We start from the raw sequence: 12122 nt of genomic DNA on the forward strand, positions 1-12122 counted from the left end.
AAAATGCACACACAAACAGAAGTAAGATGTACCTGCAATGCTGGTCCCACTGGAAAGATACAAAGCAACTTGAAAAACAAAAAACAAAAAAACAACAACAACAAAAAAAAATTCTCTCAGAAAAGTAAAGCAAGTGGGAGCAAAAAACCAAAAACTGAAGGAAATCAAAACGTGCTCTGGTTTACCTTCAAGGTGCATCACTAGAAAAACAAGGGCATTTTGTCCAGAAGGTTATTTTTTTCTTTTCTTATTGTTCAAACTGCTCTTTTCATGATGGTTCTGAATTACTGTTCACCATCTGAGCCACAGTTCTTCTGTGCAAGTTCTCACTCCAAATACAACACATCCTATGCCTGTATCTGACCCTACAGATGCAATGGGTTTCCCAGGCACCATAGCCTGGACAGCACACGTGTGTAACTTCTAAAATTCTGTGTTGGTGTGTACCACAGCCCATGGTGCATCAAGCCCAGCAAAGTTTCCCTACCTAAACACACCTCAACTACTATGCAGAACACGTCCAAGTGATGATGCTACAAGCAAGTCTAACATCCAGTGACTACATTAGGCTTTACACAGTTAAATGCATTTATTCTTAAATGTAAGCTGATACTGCCTTTTACTGGCTCAGGCAGCAGGAGATCCCTGCTCTATATCCCCTTCCATGCAAATGGGTCTGGAGCCAATCTCCCATTTCCCTCGAGAGAGCCTCTTCTCATGTGTTTATGAATTCTCCAGAGCAGGAATATTTTGCATTTCTTTACTGAAACCACGTGGAAAAAGGACTCCAGGAAACAAGGGCCAAAGACAGAAAGCAAGATGATTGCAACACTCATCATTCAACACACATTCATTGCTGGCTAAATTACATTAACTTAAAAAATTGTAATTAAGTACAGCAGGGGTACAGAAGACACTACAGAAAAGCTCAGACTGTGGAGATTCTAAGGAGACCATACCTATGGTAATATATTCAAAAGGGCATGAAATAAATCTCATGGCAAAAACTCCAAGTTTTTAAACAGAATGGAAAGGGATTCTGCTCTTCAATACCAGCTCCTTCTTGCATATGGTCTGTCCATCAAAGATTTTATCAAAAAGTCTTTATCCTTTCTCGTTTTAACTGGATAAATTCTACATAGACATGAATTATAAGATAGATATCATGTTTTTACTGCCTGATGTCTTCTGATAACAGCTGCCTTAAAAAGAAATGGAACATTTCTCAAACATCAATGAATTCCTAGTCTTCATATATGAGCCTCTTGTGACTGAAAAGCCTGAACAAGTCCTTATGTGTTTATTTGTTGCTTTTCTTCTATCATCCTTCTTGTACCAGGATTGTTCTCCCATCCAGATGGGACTGAAAAGCCCAGGAAGCATTTACTTTTCAAATCATGTAAAGAGAAATGATGAAAAAATCCCAGTGAGAGAGGAAAGATGTCTTGCCCCTTTAAAAAGGTCCCAGCTCTAGCATCAGGTGCAAACTGGTTAAGCAGTAGCAGAAGCCCCTGAAGGACTGATGGAAAATGGGACTTGTATTAATAAATTAGTTTACTATCTCTTTTGAAATGTCCTTGATAAAACTTAAGACAGCAAGATTTTGGAATTAGCCAGTTTTTTTTGTATTTTACATCTTTAGCTAATATAGTTTACCTTTCACACATTACTAGTTTGCATTTTTAAAGAGCACCTGCTTCTGTCAAATTTTAAAACATTTTTGATCAACAAGTGTTTTAAGTAATCAGTAGTGGAAAACAAAGAATTTGCCCTATAAATGGAAAAAACCCACAAGATTAGAAGCACTCTCAGGTAAAGAGAACCTTAAATCGTAGATACCTCTAGATAGCAGAGGTGTTACAAATCTCACAGGTTACAAGCTTGACCTTGGAATTAACTGTACTACTGTGTGTTTGAAACTATTATTTTACAGTATTTCCCCCCCAAAATATCAGCCCTCTCAAGCAAGAGCCTTCACCTTGGCAACAAATACTTCTGTGCCACATACTGAAACTATCACAGTAAAACAAACCATAAGAAGATTGCTGAGCAATTTAATAAATTAGCTTAAAAGCAGGTTGAAAGAGAAGTGCTTCTAGCAAAGGTTTATTTCCTAAATAGATAAAAACCACCTTATCTTTAAAGGCATCTCTATTTTTGTATAGAAATTTATCCAGTGCTGCTTTTTATCAGCAGCTACCTCTACAGCTCAGAGCACAGACAACTGTAGTGCTTGCTAGTAAAATCCAGCTAAAATGGGGAGTGAAAACCACAAAGACACAGCTGCACAGAGCCAGGCCAGAATGACCAAGAGGAACTTGGGGACAAAAGCAGCCTGTGCTGCACAGCACTCAGAATAAATCACACATGCACTGTAATACAAGTCTCCAGGTGACATTTTTAATATCAGTCTGGAGAACAGAGGAAGCTACAGCATTGTGCTGCTTCTAACTTTACTAACATTTGGATCGAGTAGAAGAGCTACAACTTTCAATTTTGCTTTCTGTTCACTACCACCAAATCTCTGGAAATCAACCAACCAAAACCAAACAATATTGGTAATCTGACTCTGGAAAAGTTCTCCTCAAAGTAAAGAGAAAGATAAGATACATTTATGTCAAAAAATTGGCTTATAATTGAGCCACAAAAAGTGGACTTGAAACCAGCCCATACTTAAGTGTTTTCAACTAACAAAATCCCAACTCTGGCATCCAGATGATACTACCACATAAACTTGTAGTCTTTGTCAATTTAATTTGTATTTGTAAACCCATTTCTAGTATTTAATGCTGGCACATACTTTAACAAAAAAGTTAAAGCTTTCCTCTGACTGCATTTTCCTCAAAATATAAAGAACAAATGGCTTTGGATATTATCTTTGTATAATGAGAGTAGAGTAGTTTGTGTTGGCAAAGGCAAAATGCTCCCTCTCTACTCACTACTTCCTTTGAGACTTCTAGACTAATTCATTTTAATAAGTGTCTTAACAGTGCCTCTGTGTTACACCACACCCACACAGCACTCACCTATACTGATAGGCATTTTAATAAATTTGTATTTCATTTTTCCAGGTTTTCTGAGCACTTTTCACAGCCTGCCTACTCCATGCAGTATTTCCAAATACTGAGGAATGAATGCCCAAAAGTTTGGCAGTCTTACATGAATAATTACTTAACAGTATAAGTTATTTAGTATGAGGGGGAGATTTATTTGGCAACTTTCTACATCATTTACCCAAAATAAGCTGAACATCAGGAGTTGGACCCAATTACCCTTGTGGGTCCTTTCCAACTCAGAATATTCTATGACTGCACAGACATTTATCAGGAAGGGGAAAAAAACCAAGAAAATAAATGAATTATACATATTTTTAAACAGATAAAACAAGGAAGGATAAATTGAATGAACACATAAATAACTTGCAAGTAAACAAAATCCTGCACTTGATGAAATTAAACAGGTGAAATCTAAATCTTACTATGCAGAAAAAGCCTGACTTGACTTGCAAATTTCTTCAAGCAAATGTAATAAGGAGCTAAAACTGTAAAGCTGTTCGACATTAAAAAAAGGAAACAAAAGAAAGAAGTTGAGCTTTTTTGTTTGCTTGCTATTTGCACAGGTTCAGCACTTGAGAGCTCCAGCTTTGATCCAAGAGCTGTGGCCCCAGTCCCATGAACCTGAGCAGGGGGAGGATGAGCCCGAATGGCCTGGGAGAGCAGGGATGGAGGCAGGAGCACCCAGCAAGCACCAAGGGATTGTCCCAGCATTCCCAACCTGCCCCATGACCTGAGCAGGGGGAGGATGAGCCCGAATGGCCTGGGAGAGCAGGGATGGAGGCAGGAGCACCCAGCAAGCACCAAAGGATTGTCCCAGCATTCCCAATCTGCCCCATGACCACTTCAGCCTTTCAGCAGGTAACCAAATGTTTTCCATCAAGAGCAGGCTTGCACTAAAGCACCAATTACATATTTATCATGTTACACCACACTCCTAATAAAAGATTGTTTCGATTAGAAACAGTCGGCTCGTAGAACAAAACTCAGCTGTGGACAAAAACATACCAGTAAATCTTGTTTAATATAAAAAGCAGGTCTCATTTAACAGGATCATAGGGATTCTGAAGTCTGACAGTAAAAATGCAAGCAGTTGTATTGTGAAAGCTCCTGCAGATGATAAACGATGTTCGGTATCTAAGGCAAGTCATGACAAAAAAAATACTAATACTGAAAACCTAGATAAGAAATATGGTGATAAGAATTACAATCTGGATTCATCCATTGATAGCATTTATTTATCAAAATAAACCATCAACGTCCTGTCTGCATCTTGCACTCTACAGCCTGAGCAGGCCAAAACATATCCTGTGCACAGCTGCAAACATTTGCACTGACCACAAGAGAATAATAAAGAGAAAAAGGAAATCCCAGAAAAATTAAAACCACACATTTATCTAGAGATTTTCCGTCTAGTCTTAAAAATGCAATCCCATGATCAGAGTAAAAATAAAAAAAATATTAATTATATTATACCCTACATTAAATCAGTGGATAACATGATTATTTGTTTCAATTTTAGATGTAACTATATAAACTGCTATGGGCACTGACAAGTTTGCAATCCAATTGGTATTTTTAAGCATCTACCCAGGGATGATTTTGGTTAAGACTGGTACACCTAAATGTATTTTAGTTCAGTGACCAAAACCAAAAATTAAAGATTAAAGCAATAGAGATTCCTTTTCTTACATAGAGCAAAAAAAACCTTGGAGTTTCCTTGGGGACAAACCCAAGTATGTTTTTAGTTATTTTACCTTTGAAATTAACCTTGTCTCCCTAAAGTGTTAAAATTATTTTTGGACAAGCATTCATTTAAAGTTTTTTTTTTTAAAGTTCATTTGAAATTGGTTATAACCTTTTAGCATGTCCCAAAGAAAGTCTTCAATGATGAAACTAAATGTTGAGACATTGTGTTGAAATTTTCCAATTGCATGAACTAACAGACCTACTGCAAAGTTTCTTACATGTGCCTATGAACCAATACAACGCATGGATTGCTACTCTAAACTGGTTCAATATTCCTGAACTCATAAAAACTGTATTTTCAATTATTTTAGACAAGTAAATGTCTCCAGGAGTCATGCAATCAGCACACTTGCTGGGCAGAAAGTCCAAGCCAGGTACTAAACACACCAAGGAACACAAGTGGAACCTGCCCATCCCAGGTACACCTCACACCCTGCCCCAAGCAGGAGCCCTGCAGTTCATACAAGGAGGTTCATTAATCTTTAACTTTACAGATCCAGCTCAGGATTAAGTGGGTTTGTCCTCTGCCCTGAAATGCCACTGCCCCTTTCCTCTGTATCAAGCACAAGTGAGACACAGGAAAAGAGGAGCAGAAACAGAAGGACTGGAAGGTGTCATGCACCTTGAATGGCTTCTGGAATGCACTAAATAAAACAAGATATAAAATTACTCCTATGACAGAATTACCAAAAAAAAAAAAAAAAAAGGCATGAGTCAATAGAAATATATGTACTCCTTCCTGAACTCCTATTATTTCTAATTATATTGCATACTCTGAGCATTTAGTGTTGCAACATGGACTGTAATGTATTAGAATCACCCAAGAGAACACCACAGGTCATCATCAGCCTTCAAAGTCTCCCTGAAAATGTTTTTTAAATGTATTAAATCAATTCTTAGCCTAGTACAATTCCTTTTTCCACGTGAAGGATGAGACATTTTCCCCTCCCTCCCTAACCACACTTCAGCCACTGGCAAGCAAAAGATACTCTTAAAACCCTGGAAGAGGATTTTTTCCAAATGCCATCAAGGAAATATTTTTTCTATGCTTTCCATATTGAAAAATTACTTCTGAGATGACACAATGCAGAGAAAATTCAGCCCAAAAAAGAAAAATTTCATGAAGACTTGAGACCACAGAAGATCATGACAAGATGTCCAGTTAAAGTATAAACTGCAAAAATATGGTACTGAAATCTTTATACTAAACAGAAGTTAGGCTTTGAAAAACCTGTAGAAATAACCCATGTCTGGAACATTAGGAAAGAAAAATAATTTCAAGGCACAGTATAAGATACTAAAAAAGTTCAAGAGCTCATAAAACAGCCTGTTACTTCCCCCTACCTTGACTTTATAGCACTGGATTTCTCACCTCACAGATTTTGCTGTCTATTGAAGATTATTGCTTTTCATGGATCTTGTACTCATTTACACTCTCAGGTCAAAACCCAGAAGGAAACAGAATGACATAATCCTGTCACACCTTATCACATCAGAAGACACTGAACCCATAAACACTTTGCTCTGCTTAAGAGCCATAGAGGTGCTGCATGAAGATTAACTAGAGCAGTAGGGTTTGTAGAGAATTTCCCCAAAGCAAAGCTCACTCCAGCCAGCTTCTGCTTCTCTGAGGTTCTGTGTGCCCAAATTTACTCTTCCTTCATTCACAGCACTGGTTAGAGAGACCAAACAGCCAAGAAACCCTCAGAGATGTATGTGACTCATTCCAAAGAACAGCTTGCAACTCCCCATCAAGAAACCCTGGAAATCCTGAGCAGCCTCAATCCTCCTGGCTCTCAGCTCAGAGGGAACCCAGACTGCCAGGAGGTATCCAAGAAACCCTGAATTCCCATCAAGAACAGGAACTCTTTCCCCAGTCAACCTTAAAACCTTTAATTCATCCCTAATATGCAAGAAAGAAATTTTAAAAATGCACCACCTTCTGCAAACTGTGCATAGGAAATACAGAAGGGGCCTAGCTTGGCATAGGGGGAGGAAGAAAACAAGACCCATGACAACAGGTTGGGTTTTTTCCACACAATCATATAACCAATTTACTCAAGAAAAAGGTTACCAACAGACAAGACCCTCCCAACAAAAGACTCTTGGGTATATTGGAGAAGCTGGTCACCACTGACACTCAAGTATCAACTGGATCCACTTGAAAAATGGCACACAAACCTGCAGAAAAAGTTCAGGTATACAAAATACAAATAATATTCTGTAAACCCCTTTCAGTGCTATAATTAAGTTCTCATTTTGGAAGCGCAGTAGTTGCACAGCCACTTACTGCAGCTCAGCTGAAGAGCCATTAATTTGAACACTTGCAATTATCTGCCATCCCAAATGAGCTAATTCAGTGTTATACAAGTCAAACTGAAGGAAAAAAGTGCATTCACACAGAAAGACACAGTTAAAATCTACTTGTCAACCTAATCAAGCTAAATTCCAAAGTGGCGTAGGAAGAGCTTTTAATCATGACTTGCAGGCAGTGCTGTGCTCGCCTGTAGAAGAGGCAGCAAGAACAATTCAAATACCCAAAAGGCACAAAGCAAAAGACTGCAGCCTACTGTGATTAAAAAATGACTAAGAGCCTTTTCCTTTCTTTGGTACATTGCTCACATACTTTATGGAAAGAACTCCATCTCATTTTTCTATTTTTAATTTTTGTTTTAAAATGCATGTAATTCTTAGATACACCAAGTATGAAGTCTCATTCACAGCATATCTACTTACTTCAGGAAAATCAAAAATTTTCCAGTGTTTGAAGGATATGAACAGAAAAGCACATAGGTGTTACTTCATAGCTCACTGCTCATGGATCTGGTGCTATCTTTTGTGGAAGGAAGAGAGAGAAGGGCTCTCAGCAGCCAAGTGAAGTCAAGTTCACTACTAACATGGACAAAGACTTCCTGACAAGAAGGTCCACAGTGTTGTTTTACAGATTGCCCAACAAAACAATATACTTAAAACTAAACTAGACAAGGCTATCAGTTATAGAAATAAATAATACTGGGTTTAACAGTTATGTTAAACTAACTGGGCTCTTCAGATTTTTCGTATCACGTACAAATACTGTACAACTACAAGGACAGCGCTTCAGACATGCAGCTTCTAAAACCACAAGTATTTACTTGCTCTTACTAGATATCAATTACCTTATTTTCTAGGTATCAAGTTTGCTTAAGCAAAGAATGCAAATTTCAGGGTACAAACGTAACACTGGAAGAATTTCAGCTGCATCTGATTGCCATGTCACTGATTAAACCCATTTCCCAGCTCCAGCTATATGACATGTACTTAGATGACCCCTAAAAACTTTGACTGAATTGTTAAAACCTCAAGCAACAGTCATGTTATTTCCCCAATCTCCTCTGTATTTTTTATGTCTTTATGCTTTGAAGTAAGTCCTTATCATTCGTATAATCTGTGCAGGCTGATGCTGAAAAGCACCATTCTGCTGCCTTTCTCATCCCTCTGTATTAGCCAGCAAAAAGGCACACACACATTTAAAAAAAGAACCACCCAAATTTAACACTCAGATAAACAAACTGAACTGTGGCTACAAGCAAAAGACACAGGAAGACACTCTTCAATACCACTTCTACACCTGCCCTATTGCTGATTGAGGTCAATTCTCCTGAGATTACAAACTATCAACCCTTCCCTCTAAAAAAAGCCTATTTATTGGAAAACCAGCCCACATTTAAAGCCTGTTCTAAGCACCGCAGCTCCTTTCACCCTGTTTCGGCTGTATTTTCAAAACCGCTTTTCCTCTTTTTCAGGGCTTTATTTCATTTGTCTGCTTTCTGTCATTTTGGCAGACAGGACAGGAGACTGAAACCTCAGCTGATCTGCACTGACCACAGGGCTGACAGAGTTTGTGTTCTCACACAAAAAGCGAGATGGACTTGGAGGGCTACACCAAATAAAAAATAAAAGCCAAGAGCATAATCATGCTATCATAACCCACCTGTTTCTTATTCATCTCAACTATTGTTCCTTTGTAAATTCACCACTTTAGATTTTTGTCTACTGAAATTATTGAATTCAAACCACCCCAACACTCTGCAATTTTTATAGTGCTACAAATCTTTGCCCCACTTTCTTGAAGCAGAATTTTATGGAAGAACAACCTTGGATGAGGAAATGCACCTGAAATGAAAAGCCAGGAGATTAAAATAGGCCAGACTGTAAAAAAAATATGGTGCATAATAAGACAGCACCTCAGAGCATTTTTTAAAGATTTGTAGGGAAATTTATATATTAAACAGGAGCAAGACTTGGCTAATATCATATTCAAGAACATTACAGAGTACACCACCTGAAGAGAAGTTGATTAATGGTGTACTTGCACACACATTTTCCCCAGGAACGTTTGCTTTAACACTTATGTCCCTTGGTACACCTCTTACATCAACAAGACAAAGTTACACCTTACACAGCTCTGTGCTTGCATGCTGCTCCTGCGGGGCACTGCTGAAAGCTTTAAGCGAATTTCTAATCCAGTGGTCACAACCTGCACTTTACAAACCTATAAAGACATAATTATTGCCTTTAATGGGACTACCAGAGATACACAAACATGTGGGATGGGAAAAAGCCTCTGGTGGCATGTGGCAGAGTAGTTAGGGATCTTTTGCTTTGAAAGAAAACAGCACATATATACATGTTAAACTCACATATACTTCAGCTACACACCCTCACTGTGCTAACTTTCAACCATCCCACAGAATTCAAGGTTTAATTCTGCTTTCACTACAGGAATGACTTCTTCATACAACCGTTAGACGTGTAGGCATCAGACACACACATACATATACCTGTTCTTCCTAAAGACCAATTTATTAATGTCCTACACCAAACAGATTCTCTTGAGGGGGCAATGAGCACATGCTTTCAGTAACAAACACTTGGGTTGCAGAAGAACACATCCTTTCAAGAAAGCATGATAAATATCTGCATCTACGGAGCACTCACTAAAAATTTTCTTTATTTTTAGCAAGAGGGATGAGAAGTGAAACAAAAGTAAAAAACGAGTTAAAGCAGCAGCGTGCCACCAGTGGTAGCGAAAGAGTTTTGAAAACACAGCAGTGCTTGCCCTTCCAATGAAAAACTGCGGCCTGACGGGGACGTTTCCTCTCTCCGAGGCAGCGCAGCCCCCGGGTCACAGCGCGGTTCGCACTTCCGAGCGAGCTCCGGGAGCGGCCCGGCGGAGCCCGCCCGGCCCGGCTGCCCGCGGCTCCTCCGCGGCTGCCGCGCTGCCCCGGCCCCGGAGCCGTGCAAAAGCCAGCCCGGAGCCCCGGGGCCTCCTCCCGCATCGCTCCTGCTGCTAAGGATCACTGGCACCGCGTTCCCTCCACCGCCTGGCAGCTGCTGAACGAAAAGAAGCGTTTCCAAAGCGGATTTGGTTCAGGTTTGACACTGAAAACTGCCTTATAAGGTATAAAAGCCCGAAAGCAGGAAGAGGCTTTGACAAAACTAAGGAAGTTCCTCTGCGCCTGCTCGATGGAAGGGGAGGGGTTTTTTTTCTTCCACAGAGAGAAGTAACACAGAATAAATGACATTATCCGCACATTAAAACAAAAAATGAATACACACGGTTCCCCCAGACGGCGCCGGGCAGAGCGGCGACTCCCCCGAGCCGGGGCATCCCAGGGGCTCCGGGCAGCCGCGGGAGCCGCCCGCCGCCCCCGGCCCGGCGGCCGCACAAGGTCCCGCACCCCGGCCCGGGACCGATGGGGGCGGCCCCGGGGGGCCCGAGAGCAGCGAGCGGGGCCGCGCAGGGACAAGGCTCCCGCAGGGCGGAGAGCGAAGGGCGGGGAAGAGAAGGTGGCTGGATGCTCCCCCCGGCCCGGCCCGGCCCGGTCCATCCCTCCCAGCACCGGCCCCGCGGCGGCTCGGGCGCGGCTGCCCGGCCCGGCAGCACGACCCCCGCCGCCATCTGCAGCAGCATCGGCGGCGGAACCCGCCCGGCCCCGCCCCGGGCGGCCCCGAGCTGTCAGCGGCCGTGTCTCACCCCGTGCCGCAGTCCACCACGCAGGCCGGGAGCCGCCCTGCCATGCTGGTCGGTAGCGGCGCTGCTAGGGACGGCGGGCAGCCCTGGGCTCCGGCGGGGCTCGGCGGGCTGCGCTCGGCGGCACCGAGGGACTTCCGCAGGGCGGGCGCTGCCTCCGCCCCCGCCCGCTCGCTCGCGGCCCGGCCAGCCCAAGATGGCCGCCCCGCCCCGCCCCGTGACGTGCGGTGGCGCGGCCGCGCCCGCCGGGCGGAGCGGCCGAGCGCCCTCAGGGCGGCGGGAGCCGCTCGCTCGGTGATTATCGCCGGTGTAGCGCGGGGTCAGCCGGGCTGGAAAACACCGCCGAGGTCACCGGGTCCGAGCAGTGACCAACGGCACCGTGTCAAGCAGAGCGTGTGCCACGTCCAGGCTTTCTTTAAACACCTCCAGGGACGCGGCTCCACCAGCTCCATGGGCAGCCACAGACTGTTGGAGCTGGAAGGGACCTGTGGAGATCATTCGGTCCATCCCCCATGCCCAGGCCGGGTTCCCTGGAGCAGGGACACAGGTGGGCTCGGGATGTCTCCAGTGTGGGAGACTCCACGTCTTCCCTGAGCAGCTGTTGCAAGGCTCTGCCACCTTTAATGTAAAGAAACTCTTCCTCATGCTGAGGTGAAACTTCGTCCTGTCACTGGGCACCACTGAAACGAGTCTGGCACCATCCTCTTGGCACCTGTCTTTGAGATATTTATATGGAATAATGAGATCCCCTCTCACTCTTCTCCACACTAAACAGGCCGAGTTCTCGCAGTCCCTCCTCGTAAGAGAGATGTGACAGACTCCCCCCATCATCTTTGTCCACAGAGGGCAGGAGACAATGCACTGTTGGGGTCAGGTGTTCGGGTGGACAAAATATAGTCTGTACTCTTTCTTTCCACCTTCCACAACCCTTCAGGCTTTGAAGGACAGAGTGCTGAGCACAACAGGTCTGGGACAGTCCTCGCCCTGTAGTGTACTGCAGCCACACACTACTTTTGTTTGTTTCCAAATTATCTTAGTGTTTTAACAGTTCTCATATTGGGTATTTCAGGTATTTTCAATCCTTTGCTTGCTGCTCCTCCCTTGGTAATAGGAAGGTGTGAGTATGGTATAATCGGTATGTCAAGATGTGAACAAATTTGGTAGTCGATCAAAATGAGTAATTGTCTGGACCCAGTGGGCACTGATGGATCTTAATGGCTCTAAGAAGCATCACCAGGGGTTTCCACCCCACAGTCCTTGTCCCAGGGAAGTGAAGACCCAGATAAGCTCAGCTCTGGCTCTTC

General features: G+C 42.9%; 1 protein-coding gene across 1 annotated transcript in view; it reads right to left on the minus strand.

Annotated features, from left to right (window-relative positions):
• Nucleotides 1-11014, minus strand: part of ACTR3 (actin related protein 3) — a 28706-nt gene extending 17692 nt beyond the window's left edge. Inside the window, exon 1 of the mRNA XM_030278049.4 lies at nucleotides 10822-11014. Within this exon, the coding sequence (XP_030133909.1) occupies nucleotides 10822-10865 (44 nt within the window). The 5' untranslated portion in view covers nucleotides 10866-11014. The remainder of the gene's footprint in view (nucleotides 1-10821) is intronic.
• Between the last annotated feature and the right edge of the window lie 1108 nt (nucleotides 11015-12122).

Source organism: Taeniopygia guttata, chromosome 7 (assembly GCF_048771995.1).
Source record: "Taeniopygia guttata chromosome 7, bTaeGut7.mat, whole genome shotgun sequence".
Lineage (NCBI taxonomy): Eukaryota > Metazoa > Chordata > Aves > Passeriformes > Estrildidae > Taeniopygia > Taeniopygia guttata.